This window comes from Benincasa hispida, chromosome 10 (assembly GCF_027475165.1).
Source record: "Benincasa hispida cultivar pf3 chromosome 10, pf3_genome.v1.1, whole genome shotgun sequence".
NCBI lineage: Eukaryota > Viridiplantae > Streptophyta > Magnoliopsida > Cucurbitales > Cucurbitaceae > Benincasa > Benincasa hispida.
In genome coordinates, this window is record NC_143487.1 from 34,296,447 (window position 1) to 34,314,987 (window position 18,541).

Sequence of the window (18,541 nt, forward strand, 5' to 3'; positions counted from 1 at the left end):
ATTTCCTAATTTTCTCCAATTTCAAACAATTTTGTCTTCTTTCTTCCGGTTTAAAAATCTGTCGCCCCCTGGATTTCCTTTTTTTTTTTTTCCTTTCAATTTTGTAGCCTCATGTTTTTTTTTCCCAACGAGATTCAACATAGAAATAAACAAGAAGCGAAATCTACCAATGTAATTATTAAAGTCATCATTATCCGATCGCACACCTAGGCTTTGATACCAAATAATATGAAAACCTTAGTTATTGAAAACTAAGAACCCAAATGTTAAACCCCTAATATCAAATTATAAAATCCTCAAATCAATATGATTTCAAACTAAGGATTAGGTTAAACACATATCATCTTGTGATTAAATATCTTAGACAAAGAATAAGTTCCCTAATCCAAGATTTGAACACTCCCGAACAAGGATGATCAATTCCACTTAAATGTTCTTGGCATGCAACTCAAATGAATTGTAAATTCAAAAAACTCGCTTGCACAAAGCTAAAACTCAATTCATTGTAACTTGATTAAAACAACCTAATAGCAAGGTTTAAATAGCCTCCAATAAAAATCCTAATACAATATAAAAAGATCATATTATCCCTAATTAAATGTCATAAAAAGGTTAAAATTGAAAAATGCTAAAATTACATCAAAATTATTAAATAAAATATAAATAACAATTTGATGTTTGAGCGGTTCATATCAAGGAGACTACAACAGACGCTTTATTGAAAAACCATATGACGAAAATAAAAACATCGTCAGCCAAAGGACAGAAAAAATGTTAAGCATTTGAAGTTTCAATAGGGGGAACTCTTCCAAGAACAACAAAATGTTCTCTCTGCTCTGCTATTCAATCACATTCCTGCAGAAGAGCGACCGGACCGAGCGAATAGCTGCCGTTGGACTTGCTCTCCCGGGTCATCGACGGCATGACAAGGCCACAATAGCTGAACTCAAGAGCAACATAAATGGGAAAGCAGTCAAATGGCTACAAGAGATGCTGCAAATTCCAAGTCCAAAAGTGCGATTTCTGTTCATCTTAAAAAAAGCCTAAAGAAAGTTGTTGGTCTCATGAGATGTGAATATTGGCAAATCATTCTTGACTATCTTTCTCCGGATAAGAAAGCAATGCCTCATGCTGAGTTGCTTTACCTGCATCCATGAACAATAATTAGCCAATGTACAAGCAATTATTTGGACTCCATACTCCATACATATAACAATGATGTAATTGAAAGAAACCATGTTGATTTCTGAAGTTTGGTTCTTATTTGTCCTAATCCTTAAATTTTGAACAAAAAATTGTTAGTATACTTTGACAGAAATCTCCTACATGAATAGAAGAAAAACAAGAAGACAAAACCAGATGATCAAACACCAAATGGTACAAAATTTCAAGCAGCAATGAACCAAATAAGGGCCCATTTGAATTGATTTTCTAAATGTTTTAAAACACTTTTTTCTCATTATTTGGGCATTTGGCTCATGGGATAAACTCAACACAAAAAAGCAGAGTTTTATAAGGATTTTTATAGGAAAATGACTCAAACAAAGCCAACTATTTGGTTTGAAAAGTCCACAGAGAAAGTTCAATTTAACATCCATGAATTATCCCCAAATTGGCAAATCTAAAGCATATCTGAAGGCAACTATTGTAATTTTATTTTTTTCAAAAAAAAAAAAAAAATTGAAAGCCCTTCTGAAAGTAAAGACAATTACATGAAAATGGGCTCCATTTTATTGGAATGGAAAGCAATGGTCTTAAATTAAGCAAACAAAAGACTTGAAAATTTTATAAATCCAAAGGAAATGACCTTTCTTTTGATCACAATCACAAATCTCACCAATCTACAAACAGAGAGAGACCACTCCACAACAAGACTTAATTCCATACACTTCAATTTCCAGCTTTCAATTTTAGAAACTAAAAAAAGGAAAAACTAGATGCAAATCAAACAATTGATCTAGGGTTTTCAGGATTCAAATAAAATGTCATAGAAATCGTCATAGGCACAAACGTTTTCTAGAGATACGTTGATTTTACTTTATAGAACAGAAAAAAAAAAAAGGAAAAGAAAAAGAATGTAAAGGGAAGATAGGAAATACCCCATTGCGGCAAGAAGGAAGAAGAAGAAGAAATGAGGAGTGATTTTTTTTTTCTGTGTTTTATGAAATATTTTTGTGGAGGGGGTGTAAATAAAGAGGGGACGGAGTCGGAGGTTCAGTGAACCTGGTCGTGCTCTGTGACTGTACGGCCTCAATGGCGTACGTCCGATGGGAATGTTTGTTGGGAGCTGCCTTCACGTGCCGGTGTTTTCTCAATCTGTTTTTCTTTTTTCTTTTTTTTTTCCTTTTTCTTTTATAAAAAGAATCCTATTTCCATCCCTCTTCTCCTTAACTTTTTAAAGAGTAATTACAAATATAGCCATCAGACTTAGAGTATTTGTAGATATAACATATCTGTAAAAGAATTCATAGATATAACAAAATTTAGATTTTATTTTCAATATTTGTGAGAGACCATATCGTTAGTAAAAGTCTATCCGCAATTGATCATACCACTAGTTAGAGCATATTAGTTATTGAGTCTATAATTGATTGGATTCTTTTATATTTGCAATTCTTTAAAAATATTGCTATAAAATTAATTATTATCTCTAAAATCACTATATGATGCAATTATCTTTTTTTAATTTTAGTTCATATACTTTCAATAAAGTTTAAATTAAATCGATGAAATAATAATAATATGCAAGCAAGAAAATATAACATTGTGAAAATTTTTCCAAAACTTATAGCGAAAATGTTAATGGATAACTTCTTTTTAAAAAAGAAAAAATCAACAATAAACCTGTAATGGAAATTAAGTTTAAAATTTGCTAAAGTACATGGATTGAATTACATATTTGAATGTATAGAGTTTGAAATTAAATCAATTTCAAAGTATAGGGACCAAAATAGTAATTTATTTTTTTTTATTTCTTTTTTAAGTTTCGATTCCGATGATGTCTTCCAAGTTATACTTTAAAGTTGGTTTCTTGAATTGGAGATGAGCAACGTGGATGGTTGTTAAAATTTTGGTTAAAGTTATAGATTCTACTTTCTAGTGTCTTTGGAGTTGGTATCTTTCTCATATTTGTTGGTCAAATCTATAATGTTTGTTACAATTAAAAGGGTAATCGAGGACGATCTTTATCTTTTCATTTAACCCTTACATTTTTTTATAATACTTATACTCTTGGTTTTGTTTACATTATCTTAAACTATTTTAGTTTGAGAAGTAAATAGTAAATATTATAGGAAATAATAAAAAAAAATTATGAATGTAAAATGATAAATATCAATGGAAGTTTTGAAATAGTATTAACTATAGTTAATTGGGGATTACGAAATTATATTTTCTATAGCAAAATGTGGTTATTATACTAGTCCTGCCCCTAAACACTAACACACCCATAGTGTTTACAAATGAATAGGTGCATGGAAAAAAAAGAAAAAAAACTTCCCAAAGCAGCTCCAAGTTAAAAACAACACAATTCCTCCAAATAAAAGTAACACAACTCCTCCAACTAAAAACAATACAACTCTTCCATTGTATGATGTGATCTCTACCTATCAAAAAATAAATAAGTTGATAATCTCATTGTCAATTTTCATGTTAATGAGATGCCACAAAAAGTTCCTATCATCAAATAAATCTTTCAAAAAATTGTGAGATTAAAAAATTTTGTTCTTCAGAATGAAAACATTAAAGAAAATCAAAATGAGGCTTTGTAAATATAGAAAGAGATTATCGAATGATTGCATGCTTTGAATTTTTTTTTAAGTGAAAGGATTAAAAATGTGAAAATGGAAAAAAAAAAAAAAAAGAATTAAGATAGATTTTAAATTTGAATTGGATTAGATTTAATGTTTTACTACTTCATACATATTTCAATCCAACCACAATTTCTTATATCCCACTAGAACGACAAAGAAGAGAAGAAAAACAAATCTACAAATATAGAAAGAGATTATTGAATGATTGTTGCAAAGTTTTGTGGTAAAATTTACTTCAAATGATAATCAAAAGTGAAAAGCATAATCAATTATGGACAATTAGCATGTTCGATAGTTAAAAGTTTATTTTGTTTTGTTGGAAGATGTTCATATAAATGATTTTTAGGACAATCTTCGGTAAAAAAAACAAAAAAATAGTTTAATCTTTTTTTAATTTGAAAATCCCAATCAACTATTTTTTCCTCTTTTTTCATAATCTATTTTATTATATATATTCTCCTTTTATTATATTCTTTTTATGAATGTTTAATTTGTTTAATATATTTTTTTTAATTAAAGACTTATTTAATTATTTGAAAAATGTCAAGGAATGTAATTCTTATATAAAATGCTTATTTATTTATTTTTTTTCTTCATAAGCCAACTCATTAGAATAAATCACACAATAATTACTAATGAGGTAAGATATCTCATTATGTCATTTTTATTTATAAAAATTAATATATAAATTTTAGTTTAATTACATTATCTATAAGCTCATCATTTTTTTCATTTTGTTCTCTTTTTCCTTACTTCAAAATTTAATGTTAAATATTTATAATTTGAACGGAAAAAAACGTATATTCATTCAAATTTTGTATTTTACTATACAATTTACAATAGAGAGATTTTCAACTACATCTAACACATTTCATATTTGTTTTATAAACAACTTGTGTTTTTTTTATACAATTTGTAGGGTGAGAGAATTGACCCTATGAGCTCGAGACGGATAGACAAACTTTATGTCATTAAGTATTCGAATTTCACCTTTTTCTTTCTTTGTTTTGTAAAATTATGTTAAATATTTACTATTTCAAATAAATGTAAAATATTCCATCGAGTATTCAAATTTTATCCCAAAAATTTATGTTCTACAAATTTTTGATCACGTGCATCACACACTTTTTATCGGTATGTATGTGTATATATATACACACAAAAGGGATGTATATATATATACACAAAAGGGGACAATGTTGAAGAATCTTTTATTTTCTCTTTTGCCCTTACCTTTTTAATAAAATTGTTTTTTTCCTTAATCAGTATCAATAGATTGCGACAGTTCAAGTGGAGATGATTATATGTTGAACTGGTGCATTCTTTCACTTTATGAATAGATGCATGTATAATTAAAAAAAAAAAAAAAAAACACGTATCATCTATATTTCACATATCAAACTGATGCATAGGTGTGAGAAAAAAATATAGATAATTAAAGATTTTTTTTTTTTTGACAAAAATACTAAAAAAATGGAGAAAAGTAAGAGATATTAAAGAAAAGTCTAGACGGATGAACAAATTATACTAATTTGTTTTTGTTATGACAGCAAACCTTATTTATATTCCATATTACTTTTGGGTAAATTTGAAATTTAGGATGCTTATAGTTATAGCATAAATAATGTAATATATGAGTTCGATTTTGTTTTTCTTATTATATTGTAATTTTAAAAAAGAAATCATTTTGTGTATTTTATATATATCTTATATCATGTATTTGCATTGAAGGTTTTTCTTTAGACAAATAAAAACTATTTTAAAACTTAGAATTTCCACATTCTCACGTGCAATACACATGTCCATTACTAGTTATAAAAAAGATGGAAAGTCCATTGACGTGCATGAAATAGGAATTAAACCTAAAGCAGCTTGGTCCTAACATTTTTGGAGCTGAAGATCGAATTGTATTATTTAAGTGCTTATTACTTGTCAAAAATCCTACTTTTACAATTACAATTCTCCATCTGCCTATAAGGGCACTTAAACTTTCATCACCTTTATGACTTTCCCATACATATGTCATGCCGAAGCCTTTGACATTGGTTCAAGAGAAGAAAGACAAAAACAAATAAGATTTTAAGCCAAACCTCGAAAAAATATACCTTCCATTCTCTTGACTTTGATGATTAAAATATTTTATAGCAACATGGTGATTAGCCCATCTCGCACTACTTGAAGTATCAATTCGTTGATAGGTTTGAAAGAGAACATTGTTTGAGGAGAAATGATACCCATTGGTATCGAATTCAAATAATTAGCACACTAGCCACACCACACTTTCCCTTGTCTAGATGTTCTGCAATCCAACACTATGTACATCACATACATAATACATAAAGAACAATACTATAACACAACCTTGAAAAGGTGTTTAGAGTAAGGACTACGCTAAGACTATAACAATCCCATTTGCTACAGTATTTATTTACTATTTGCTACAATTTTTACTATTTTATATTTATCAATTTTTTTATTATTTGCTAGAGTGTTTACTATTTACTATTTAAACTAAAATAGTTTACACCTCAAACACAAAATATTATGACCCAAACTAAAATAATCTACAACCCAAACACAAACTTTTATAACCCAATTATAATAACCTATGACTATAATAACAATTCCTTGTCCCAAACAACCTCGAAAAGTTTAATCTACCCATGTTGAAATTTTTTAAAAACAATTCTCGAAAAATCTTGCTATTAAATTCATGAAAAAAAATTATATCTACTAACTACTTAAGTGAACAAGACTAAATACAAATGAAAAGTAAATTTGGAGTTAGGTTTAATGGAAAAAACATGGACATAAAATTGGATGCAGTCCAAAAATCAGTGACTTACCATAATTTTTAAAATGTGATGTAGTTAAACAGGCCGTCTTAGTTCAGTGGTAGAGCGCGTGGCTTTTAACCACGTGGTTGTGGGTTCGATCCCCACAGGCGGCGAAAAGGTGATATATTGCTTTCCTTGGAGAAAAAACGTCGTAGTAAATCAATATAAACTTAATTTTTTCTTTGCAAATTTTTTTTAATAAATAACTAAAAATATTGATTTTGTAGGAAAATTAATGTGAATACCTTGATTTTCAAACACAAAATAACGATTTAATATTTTGAATTGACTTATATTTCTAAGACCAAAGAATATTTAAAACAAGTTGTTCAACATTTTTGGGAAATGCTAAAAATTAGCATCTTCAACTTTTTATCTTTCAAAACTATCACACATTTTAAAAATTTGTTAAACTAGTTTTTCATGGTAGTGAGATCAACCACTGGGATTTAGTTAAAAAATTCACATTTTATAAGGTATTGATTGTTTTGGCCCTTTTGGGCCTTTCTCGGGACATCTAGATTAAACACTGAGATTCTAGTATTTTTTTAAATATTAGATAATCTATTTAAATCTTATACTAAATCTTATATATTTTCAAATTTCTCCAAATTTGGTTATCTTTATGGAATATTATATTCAATTCTTACAAAATTTTAGGCCCATTTCTGTTTCCACTATTATATGAATTTCTAAATTTCCCAATAAATTTCCCAATTAGATTTTTTTAGATGGATAATTGTATTTTGATTTTTAAATTTTGTAAAAAAAAATGTAAGATATGGAAAATATATAAAATCTTGGTATTCATATCGAGATTTTATATATTTTCCATATTTTATCTTTTTTTTTTTTGTGAAAATTTTAATCTTTCCAAAAATTTAAAAATCAAAATCAATCCCTTGAGATTCATCTAAAAAAGTCATTTGAATAATTTAAATTGATTTGAAAATTAGAAATTGGGCTGAAGATTTAAAAAATTACATAAGATTTTGATATAATATTCGATAAAGATAATCGAATTTAGTAAATATTTGAAAATATATAAGATTTGGTATAAAATTTAGGAAAATCACATAATATTTTGAAAAAATTATTCGAATCTCGGTGTAATCTCTCCAAGATGTACCGAGAAAGGTCCAAAAGGATAAAAGAATCGATAAATTAGAAAAGGCTAATTTTTTTTAACTAAATCTTGGAGATCTCACAACCAAAAAAAATTATTTGAACAAGTTTTAAAAAAAGTACTAATTTTGTAAGATGAAAAACTTAACAATGTTATTTTTGACAATTTTCCAACATTTTTCGTCTGGTCCTTTAGCAAAAAAAGGACGTGGAAAATTTTCACTATTTCAAATAGCTTTTACATTGATCTTTCTGAGCATTATACAAAATTTAGACCCTAAATCCTACGAAACCAGATGGTTTCATGTAGAAAATTTCAGCCCACAGAAACTGACTAAGGAGATGTAGAAAGAAAGATTGAAGGTATTAGACATAATTGCTCCAACTTAAAGTTCGAAGATGAATAATGATCATTGAGTCGAGATTCATTATGATTCCAAAAGTCACTATCATAAATAAGTGGTAAGTTCATATTTTTCTTTAGTAAGAGAGTCCATTTGAATCACAAGACAACTTAAATAATTTAATTTTCTTCTTTTTTTTTTTTTTGGTATACTGTACAGATTTTATTATTTAATCTTCAACAAAACAAAAGGCATTTAATATAATTTTGACACATTTTTCTCATTTTTGGTTTGGAAAAATCCAAGAGAGCTGAGTAATTGGAGACCAAATAATTTAAGATTTTAATATAAGATCAATTGTCTTTTAATAATGTATTAAACCACCCATAAACAAAAAATGTTAATGAGGTAGGATGTAATCAATTTGATCTTTTCTAACATAGTATTAACAGTAAATTTTATATATGAACAAATTATAAATACATGATGACAAAAGATGAGTATATATACTATAGTATCTAATGTGAAAACTGAATCACATATCAAGATACTAAAATGCGCATGGCTCAACTAACATAGTGCTAGCTCGAAGTCAGAATTAAAAAAAAATCACATGTCAAAATGAAAACTATAAAAAGTATATTATCGAAGATTAAACCTAGCACACGAATCAGGTAAATATGATATATACTCTTTATACCCCACATAGTCAAACTAAAGAAGATTACAAGTTTGGCACATAAACTATTTGGACTTGAAATTTCATAAATACAAATTAATTAAAACTGTGAGACAATGACATACTTTGGAAAAATACAAAGGATAAAGACCCACCAAAGCAGAAATATTACTCGGGGTAGACCTTAAGACTACATATAATACTTTGAGTATGTTGTTACTATTATTAACATTCTTATTATTTGACGGACACTATGGTCACATTACATCTAGTAGGTTGGAGGAAGTTACCATTTTGACCTCCAATTGAAGATGCCAATTTTGGAACATGACCTAACCACTCTACCTGGCAATGGTCTGAAATTGAAGAACATAGATGCTCCGAATGCAGCTGCTAACTAGCTAGCTATGTCGATGGGATAGCAACCAAGTACCCGAAGAAATGTTGCATGTTCCTACAAGAAAAGGAACACAAGAATTTTCATTACAGGACTTGGAAGTAGTGGACATCACACATTGATTATGTTATGTGTGAATGCAACACTAGTATGCTTTATATGACATGTTTGACAAATATGATTTAGTTGAATGCTAACCTTGTACTGTTTTATGTGTACTGATATGTAAAGTGTTGAGATGTTTGTTATGGTGTTGAAATAATGTTTAAGCTTGCTGTTTCCTTAGATGTTTGTAGTAATTTTGTGATGTTTTAGCATGGTGAGATGTGTTGTGGTAATTAGTATGTTGTTGTTGAGACTGTTTGTAAAAGCATAATGTTAGATGATATGATGTTGAATTTTCCTTCCCCATCAACTTAAGCTTTTTCGGTTAATCGATTATTTAAGATGGTATTAAAGCAGGTAATCCAGGGAGGTCCTATATTCAAACCCCTGCAATGTTATTTCCTTCCCAATTAATATTGATTTTCACGTGTTGGGTCTTCTTCATATGTTAAGCCCACAAGTGAGGAAGAGTGTTAGATGACATGATACTAAATTTATCTTCAACCATCAATTTAAGTTTTTCGGTCAATCAGTGATTTGAGTGTGTAATTATTAGCATAAAGCATGGCCTAGAATATATGTTTTAAGGATGTGTAAGAATATATGATTTAAAGATGTGTATCTGGGTTGTTGTTAGCGTGGCTAGTGAAAAGGGTTCAATGACGAGAAGCCTTGGGTCGGAAAATAAAAATGTTTAATGTTCAAATATGGTATTTTTACCACACTTGTCCTTCATGTATGTGTGGGCTCGGATATTAATTTAATTCATGAAGTCTAGCATGTAAAGAAAAAACACGATTATGCAGATAGGTTAATACTATTCTTATTTACGTTTAAGACATCTTTAACTAATATAACAACAAACCTGCAAAAGCCCCAAGGCATGCTGCGCACGTGGTTCAGCCATAGAAGCTTCAAAATCAATGTAGAACAAGTAGTCAAAGTACCTGCAAACATTAAATGTTAAAAGGATTCATCAATCAAGACCACCAGCCATTTGAGGTAAATTAGCTTTTAACGAAGATCTTAGAATTTTGAGGTCTGCTAATAGTATTCCGCAAGACACAGATGATGATGATGATACATACTTAGCAGTACCCATGTTAGAGTCATCCACTACCCGTACGGGGCGATTTCTCTGCGGTCGACTTTCAATCTAGTCATGCATGTAGAATTCTTATATAAGTTTAATTTTGAGATAAATATCACAATACTTCTAGAGAAAATATTAGATTATCTCGATTGATGATGCAGCAATGTACCTTTGTCAAATTTATCTCTCTTAGAGCAAACAACGCCAAGACTTTGAACAAGACTCCAGGCCCTTCATCCAAAGTAAAAACAACGCTCGTCTGCAACAAACAGAATATTCAACTACAAGTTTATTAAAGCTATGAGTTCAGCAGATATGAGGCACTGTGATCAGCGCGTGTGAGATTGTCACTTACTCTATAGGGTCTATCAGTTCTTGGAATGATTGGTTCCCTTGCAAGTACCAGATAACGGGTCACATTACGTAAATCATCCTTTGTAAAGATAGAAGAAGGAAGTCAAGCACACAATTTTAATTAAGCAAAGCAAGGACCAGGCCATATGGTAAGATGAGACGAGAAGGAAATGAAGATTAGAAAGAGAGAATGTTTACCTGGATTCCTTCTGCAAGTATGTTTAGACCATATAATTCTGCAGTCCGAGCACCGGCAACAACTCCAGCATCCCTGAGATTGTTTGATGCTACGTACTAGATACAAAATCAAGATGTACAAATTGTTTTAGAAAATTAACCTAGTAGGAGAAACTTCGTAATAAGAACCGGAACTAACATATAAGAACCTGAGCAGCACCGGCTGTATCATCAACATTTTCTTGGACAACGCCCAACCTATTCAAGGCAGTATCGCTCAAGGCAAGTGCCTGTCCAAACAAACACTCAAGTGTCATTGTGTTTTTTAATGAAGACAGAGACCAAATACCGAATAGAACCAACTAAATTCCCCCAGTGAAGATACTATGGTTAGAAAGGTCTGTACTTTCTACTTCCAAAAAAATCACTTTATTTTCAAATAATACCCAAAAATTCATGGAGAAGATGCAACGGAGCAAATATTAGGAATAACTTCTTTTGGGGAGGGTGCAAATTGATGTGCCGTTCATGAATATTCTAAGAGCGAATCCAGCTATAATCCACCAAATTCTGTACAGCCATTTCAACTATTACCTTAACTGGTATGTGAAGTAAACAAATCCTGACCACTTGCAGCCATGAGACCGCAGTTAAAAAAAGAGAAGAGACAAGAATGGAATGGAAGCCAGAAGCTCAACCTGTGGATGGCTAAGAACACGTTTCAACTGTTCTGCTCTCACACCTGGCAGAGCTAGAAGGCACAGATTGGTGGCTAACTGCACTTCACCAACAATATGTAGCCTGTGTCGAAGGAGCAAATCATAGTTGCGATGGATGCTCCCACCTGATGAATTCTCGATTGGAAGAACAGCTTTATCAGCCATCCATAATTCAACAGCCTACGAAGAGGGAAAATCATGACAAAGTATTTGTGGAGGACTTGAGTAGAGTGAATTCATGGCAAGTTGAAACTTGAAACCCATAATGTGGGCAAGAATTTTCTATAATCACATATCATCTTCATAAACAAAACCAGCAAGATGAAATAGGTTATAAACCTTAAATGCATCTTCAAACTCATTACAAGGAACACTTTCGCAATTAGGGTATGCTTTAAGTGCTGCATCCTCACTGTATGAACCTGGCAACCCCTGCATCATTAACTTAAGATGAAAAGGCTGATAAAATTTACTAAATAAATTGGTGGTGAACTAAATGAGTATAAATCCTACCTTAAATGATATTCGAACCTTCCTATCATCATTTGGATAAGCTGATATATTTGACACAGATAATGGTTCTGCAACCATTTATATAAAATAAAAAATGCATTAGATGCAGCAAATATCGCCAAAAATTTAGCAAGTTTAAACTCAAGTATACTGAAGATGTCCATTGTCCATTATATTTAAACAAATTATGATGAAAACATAACAAGTTAAAATGAAAAGACCGATGATAAGGGAGCATACATCGGGAAGACTGGCTTGATGAGACTGACTGTTCCTAAACGTGTGCACTAAAGTTTATTTGCTCTTGAAGAATTGATTTACGAAAATATACTTCCTGTTCTGTTGGTTGACTAATTTATTCATGCCAATGGTTGCATTGTCACACCGATTTTCTAACTGAACTTAGATTAGAACAACATTAAGGACATATTCCCGTAATCACTTTCAAAGAAAAAGTTATCCAAACATGTTTTTCCTCGATTTTGTTTCAAAAACTATTCTGAAAAAATCTCCCAAACAAGTCTTAGACCTCCTGGCCAATCATTTCAACCAAGGTTTCCTCGTTGACCTACATCTAAACTTGCAGCCGAACAACCAGAACCAACATCTTCATCTGAATAGTTTTAAATTTCACTAAAAAAAGAGTCGCATCCATTACAGTTTCAGATAATCATTATATCCAGAGACCAGAAGTATTTCTTAGTGTGCATTATGATTGATTCATAAAACACCACAATCTACTCGGAACGTTTTATACAATATCAAACTACCACGTTCATCTTCTCGCAAAACAAAACTTACTAGCCAAGGACGCGACATCCTTATTCAATTTCCGAACAATATTCCCGTCAGACTGATCAATAACCGGCTGCAACTCCGTGGTTCGATTCGGCGGCCTCTCAGCTTCAATAGAGCAAGTCATCGAGGAAGCCGGCAATCCTAAAATCCCTCCTCTGAGTTCCAGCTTCAACGAGACGGCAAACGGCAGCGGCTTCGGTATCAAACTCCACAAAGACGAGGCATCCCCCAAGGCCATAGCACTCGCTAAATTCATCATCAAGTTTCAAGTACCGATTAGAACTCAGATTTTGAAGAAGAAGACTTAGCTACGAAGATTAGGTGTTGGAATTGACTTGAATTATTTTGCCTCTTCTCTTCATTTTTCTTCACTTAGCGGAGTTGGGAGAATTTGTTAGAAGTTGAGTAGAAAGCTGTAGGAGAAAGAGACAGAGAAGGCATTTTATAATTTATACACGTGGTGGCCGGTGGCAAGGAAAGGAAATGATCCGGTGCGTTAAAAAAGAGGGAAATGATGTGATGAATTTGCAGCCGTTGATTAATATGACTTTTGGGGGCTTAGCCGTTGACTATTCTTCTTCGCCGTCCTGGAATGGAATGGATGGTTCACATGTCTATTATGTATTTTTTACAAACAAAAATTCGGTTTGACCGATTGAATCAATCCAAATCGATTGAGTTGGTGAGCTCTGACTTTTTAAGTTTGCTTGTTTGTCTCATTTGATTTAAATAAATTAAAAATTTTTGGTAAGTTTATTTCAATGTAAGAATATATTAATATATTTTTATTTTCAAGAGTACACCTAAAACTAAAAGTTTTTTTTTTCTTTTTACAATAAATGGAAAAAAGAATTCAACCTTTCAATTAAACTTTATCTCACTTGTTCACCAATTCAACTAATCACATGAGTCTTTACTTGTTATAAAGTTGTTTAAAAAAATATTTTTGGCTAAATAATGTATTAAAAAAATACTACATAATTTTATACTTTATTTCAAAAAATACTTCTAAACTTTAAAAAGTTTCAATAATATCTTTAAACTTTCTAAAAGAAATAACATATATCATTACCATTAATTTTAGTTTGAAATCATTGCTACTTTGTTTCAAAAATATCTACCCTTAAAAAAAATACTTTTATGGTAGTATATAGATAGAAACCATTACTACTTTTCTCTTTTTTTTTCTTTTTTTTTTTTTTTATAAAAAAAAGATAATATCTTTTTGGTCCCTACTTTTTGGCTCTATTTACAATTTTACCTTTGAGATTTGAGTTTTATTTCAATTTGGTCCATGTGTTTCAAGATTTTACATTTTTTGCCTCAATTTTTCATTAAATGTTCACTTTCAATTATTGGCGTCACTTTCTATTAATTAATTAAAATTAATTATGATGTGACATAAAATTTATTTTAAAAGTATTAAAAATGGTGAAAATTAATTAATTAAAATTATTTTAACGTTTTTAAATTTATTAACATAAATTAACTCTAAAAATGAAAAGTGGGTATTTAGTGGAAAAATCAATGATAAAAGTGTAAATCTTGAAACATGGGGACCAAATTGAAGCAAAACTTAAATGTCAAGGATAAAATTGTAGAATTTTGAAATTTAGGGACTGAAGTGAAACCAAACTCAAAACAAGGACTAAATGTGCAACATTGTAAAATCTAGGTGTTCACACGAGGTTTCCAGAGAAACGTGTTTTGTGGAGTTAAACTTGAGTTGGTGCGGATGTTGAGGTTGATTTGATGCGATGTGGTTCGATCTTTAATACTTGATCCTCTGATTCTCTCTCAGTTGGGTGAATGTGCTTGACTTGAAGAAGAAAAGTATCGAACGTTCTTGAATCTTTGTGTCTTCTTTGTGTCTTCAAGAGTCTTCTGTCTTCTAGTATTGCAGCTTCAAGAGTCTTCTGCTTATTGATGAATTCTCTTTGGGCTCTCTGAATGTAACAAATGTTGACCCCCACAAATGAAGAGAACTTCTCTATTTATAAACTTCTCAAGTGGGCTTCGTAGGCTTGGGCTTGGTTAGTCCATGGGCCTGGCCCTTGGGCCCAATTAGTTGAACTTGGGCTTAGTTGATTTATGGGCCTTGCCCTTGGGCAAAATTAGTTAGTTTTAGGCCTAATTTGAAATTTAGGTCCAATTCATCAAATTAGACCCATTTAATCTCATCTGATCCAACCGCGTGGCGTCATCGAAATTTGTCTTCGATTCAATTTGGGACATATGTCAACTTCTAATTGGACCCAAATTTAATGATTTAGAATGTCGTCATTAATTTAGTAAACGACGTGGCAACTTGTGATTGGTCCAAAATTCTTCATTCAACAAATGCCCCCTTTCGAGATTTATGTACATATATGGGTGGATGAATCTCGAAAAATATAAAGCTGGAATCAAAATCTAAATACATCTGTTCTTGAATTTGACCTCAATTGATGTGTCAGTCAAACTATGAATTTAGTACATAAGTTTAACTTGAGTTTGGGATCAAATTTGAGATATAGCCGAATTTACGAAAATAAATAAATAAATAAAGGATTCATCCCTAATTTAATGTAATTCGGGGCCAAAAATGCGATTAACAAAAGGTTCAGTGCATGGCCAAAAGTTTTAGAAAATGAGGGACAAAGAAAAAATGAAAGATAAGATTTGGGTAGTAAATTTTTTTTATTATCATATTAACTAATAAAATCTAGATTTAACCAATAAAATCTAAATTTAATCAAAAGATTTCCTGATTGGATTCTGGATTCAGTGGACTCCTTATAAATAGGGTTCAAAGCCTTATGTATTTTCACCCCAGGTGTCAAAGGTAGAAAAAAACTTCCTTCATTTCTCCTTTTTTTTCAACCGGCGAGTCGAGTCGAGCCGAGCCGAGCCACATGCGATAGCCTCAGTCTTTCACACAGCTACCGAGCCGAGCCATTTTCGGCCATCTCTAGTGCCTTCACGCCTCTGTTGCATCAAGTCAAGCCGCATTTAGTCTTCTTCTTCATACCTTCGCTCAATCGACCCAGCCACCGCGCGCTTGTCGTTCGCTCGTCGAAGGCCACCACCTGCTCGTCCGGCCCAGCTACCACGCACATTCCACCGTCGATCGTGCTAAAGCCGCATTTGTCGTCTGCTCCTCGAAGGCCACCACCTGCTCATCCGTTCGGCTGTCGCAAACGTCGATCGCCGTCGAAGTCGATCTGTTCATTCGGTTGCTGCAGACACTGGTCGCCGCAACCGTTTATCGTTCGAGGCTCGCCGAGGCTCGCCACCGCCCTCGTGCTACCGCTCGCCGGGCTCATACACTTCGGCGACGGGGGCGCCATAAGGATCCGACACCCCCCCATTTTTCGCCTCTTTTCTCCTTTTTTTTTTTTTTCTTCTTTTTTTTATTTTACTCCTTTTTTATTACTCTTTTTCTCTGTCTCTCTTTTTTTCTTTTTCTTTTTTTTTTTTTCCAAAAAGATGTCCTCCATTTTTTCCCCTTTTTTTATAAAGAAAATTTTCGTATTTTTTTCTTCTTCCTTTTTTTGCCCTTTTTTTTTTGCAATCATCATCACTTTTTTTTTTTTTTTTTTACCAATTGGCCCCCTTACTTTTTTTTTTTTGTGTAAGTTTACTAACTTGTCCCCCTTACTCTTTTGTAGGAGTTAAAGTGCAACTCAAGGGAACACAATCAATTTTTTTTTTTTAGCCAACCCGTCATAATCTAGAAGGGTGAGTTTCTCCTCTTATAAGTTTGGTTTTGTAACAAAAAAAAAATCTCTATTTTTTTTGTTGTAGAAATATTCGGCCGCGTGACCGAATCTTTGGTGCACATAAGGATGACCTTGGTATGGTCTATCTACTGTATGCCTGTTAGTGCTTTCTGATCGTCATGGGGGACCGTAAAGGCTTATGACCCCCTCATTCGATCACCGACTACCTTATAGGGTCGTTCGTGCATCCTGATCGTCATGGGAGGGGCCCCGCCAAGGCTTACAGCTCTCTCATGCTATCACCCTAGGGAGGATCCAAAAAAGGTCACATTGTAGCACTGTTCGCATATCCTGATCGTCATGAGAGGGGCCCCGCCATGGCTTACAGCTCTCCCATGCTATCACCCTAGGAAAGATCACGATAAGGTCTATCTTGTGGCACCGTTCGTGCATACTGATCGTCATGGGAGGGGCCCTGCCAAGGCTTATAACTTTCCCATGCTGTCACCCTAGGGAGGATCTCGAAAAGGTCTACCTTGTAGCACCATTCGCATATCCTGATCGTCGTGGGAGGGGCCTCGCCAAGGCTTACAGCTCTCCCACGCTATCACCTTAGGGAGGATCCCGATAAGGTTTATCTTGTGGCACCATTCGTGCATCTTGATCGTCTTGGGAGCATCCCGATCGCCCTAGGGATAATTTGATTTTTTTTTAACCCTATGGTTGAAGCTCATTCCCCTGTGACTTTTTTTTTTTTTTTTTTTTTTTTTTGCAAAACAATGATTTACTTCACTCAGCATGTTTCATTTGATGAGAGGTACCTTGTGATTCTTAAAGACTGGAGTCAGCCCATGAAGGAAGGACTCAACCTTCCTGTGGTAAAATCGTTTGCCAGTCCTTTCGCTGATCGCTAGCCAAGTTTAGATGACAACATGATCCTTTCCAAATTATCAACGGAAGTACCCTTGACCCGAGGAGAGCATGCATGGATCCTACGATCTTCTATTCATGAGGAGACTCCTAACCTAAATCGAGTGCTAAGTCTCAGACGTCGCATAATTGATGGTTGGTCCGCTGGACCGTTGTGACAAAAGTCCCTGGAGAATTAGGCTTCGTTGACTATTATTAGGAGTGGCTTGAGGTTGTAGTAGGTCGAAACGAGCGATTCCTTCGTGACATTAATTTGCTTGGCGCAGTGATGGCCTTCCTGTACACATATGATCGCAACGGTGACATAGTTCGAGCTTTATATGAAGCCTGGTGCCCTTCAACCAACACTTTTCATACGGTGGCGAGCAAAGTGCCAATTTCCTTATGGGACTTTTGGTTGTTCGGGGGCCTTTCGATCAAAGGGCGCTTTTACGAAGAAGTGATTCCTTCCCTCAAAGAGCTAACTGGTCACCATGACAAAGAGAAATACTTGTCGAAAACGTGCGAACACCTTTTTTCGAGCGTATTTTTTGATAGTGTGCTCGTAGAGAGAAAATCGCATGACTCCCATGAAGCATGATTCCTCAGTGTCTATCAGCTCATTGATCTCTTTTTGGTTCCTGGAGGCTCGAAAATATGACAAACCCATTACACGGAAGCAAAAGAAAGCCTCTCGGTCTCGGTCCATGCAAAATCTTGACTGTATGCAGATCACGTTTCGAGATTGGTCGAACAGGGAGAACATGCTATTCATAGAGGTAGAGGTAGGAGACGAGGTGAAGGACAAGACCTATATGGCCGCCTTTCTATCTTGCTAGTTATGCCTTTTTGTATTTTCCCAGAAGGGAGGTTATCTTCTCCCTGGGGTCTTTAGAATGGCTTGCTTGATAGCTTACGAAACTATTTATAGTCTCGCTGTTTCGGTCCTGGCCAACATCTATCATGGCCTAGGGTTGA

At 33.0% G+C, this 18,541-nt stretch overlaps 1 protein-coding gene, 1 long non-coding RNA gene and 1 other non-coding gene across 3 annotated transcripts; 1 reads left to right on the forward strand and 2 right to left on the reverse strand.

Moving 5' to 3' along the window:
* Positions 1-478: 478 nt before the first annotated feature.
* Positions 479-2,297, reverse strand: LOC120087903 (uncharacterized). The gene is made up of 2 exons (XR_005484721.2): positions 2,100-2,297; positions 479-1,145 (listed from the first exon to the last, which is right to left on the reverse strand). It is a non-coding gene; the product is annotated as an uncharacterized LOC120087903 (long non-coding RNA).
* A 4,393-nt stretch (positions 2,298-6,690) lies between these two features.
* TRNAK-UUU (transfer RNA lysine (anticodon UUU)) lies at positions 6,691-6,762 on the forward strand. The gene has a single exon. It is a non-coding gene; the product is annotated as a tRNA-Lys (tRNA).
* Positions 6,763-8,788: 2,026 nt separating this feature from the next.
* Positions 8,789-13,375, reverse strand: LOC120087587 (arogenate dehydratase/prephenate dehydratase 1, chloroplastic-like). The gene is made up of 11 exons (XM_039044404.2): positions 12,957-13,375; positions 12,156-12,223; positions 11,982-12,074; positions 11,622-11,822; positions 11,133-11,213; positions 10,945-11,040; positions 10,748-10,825; positions 10,562-10,651; positions 10,388-10,455; positions 10,165-10,246; positions 8,789-9,251 (listed from the first exon to the last, which is right to left on the reverse strand). The coding sequence occupies exons 1-11, from the start codon at positions 13,210-13,212 to the stop codon at positions 9,195-9,197; spliced, it is 1,170 nt and encodes a 389-aa protein (XP_038900332.2). The 5' UTR covers positions 13,213-13,375; the 3' UTR covers positions 8,789-9,194.
* Positions 13,376-18,541: the final 5,166 nt, after the last annotated feature.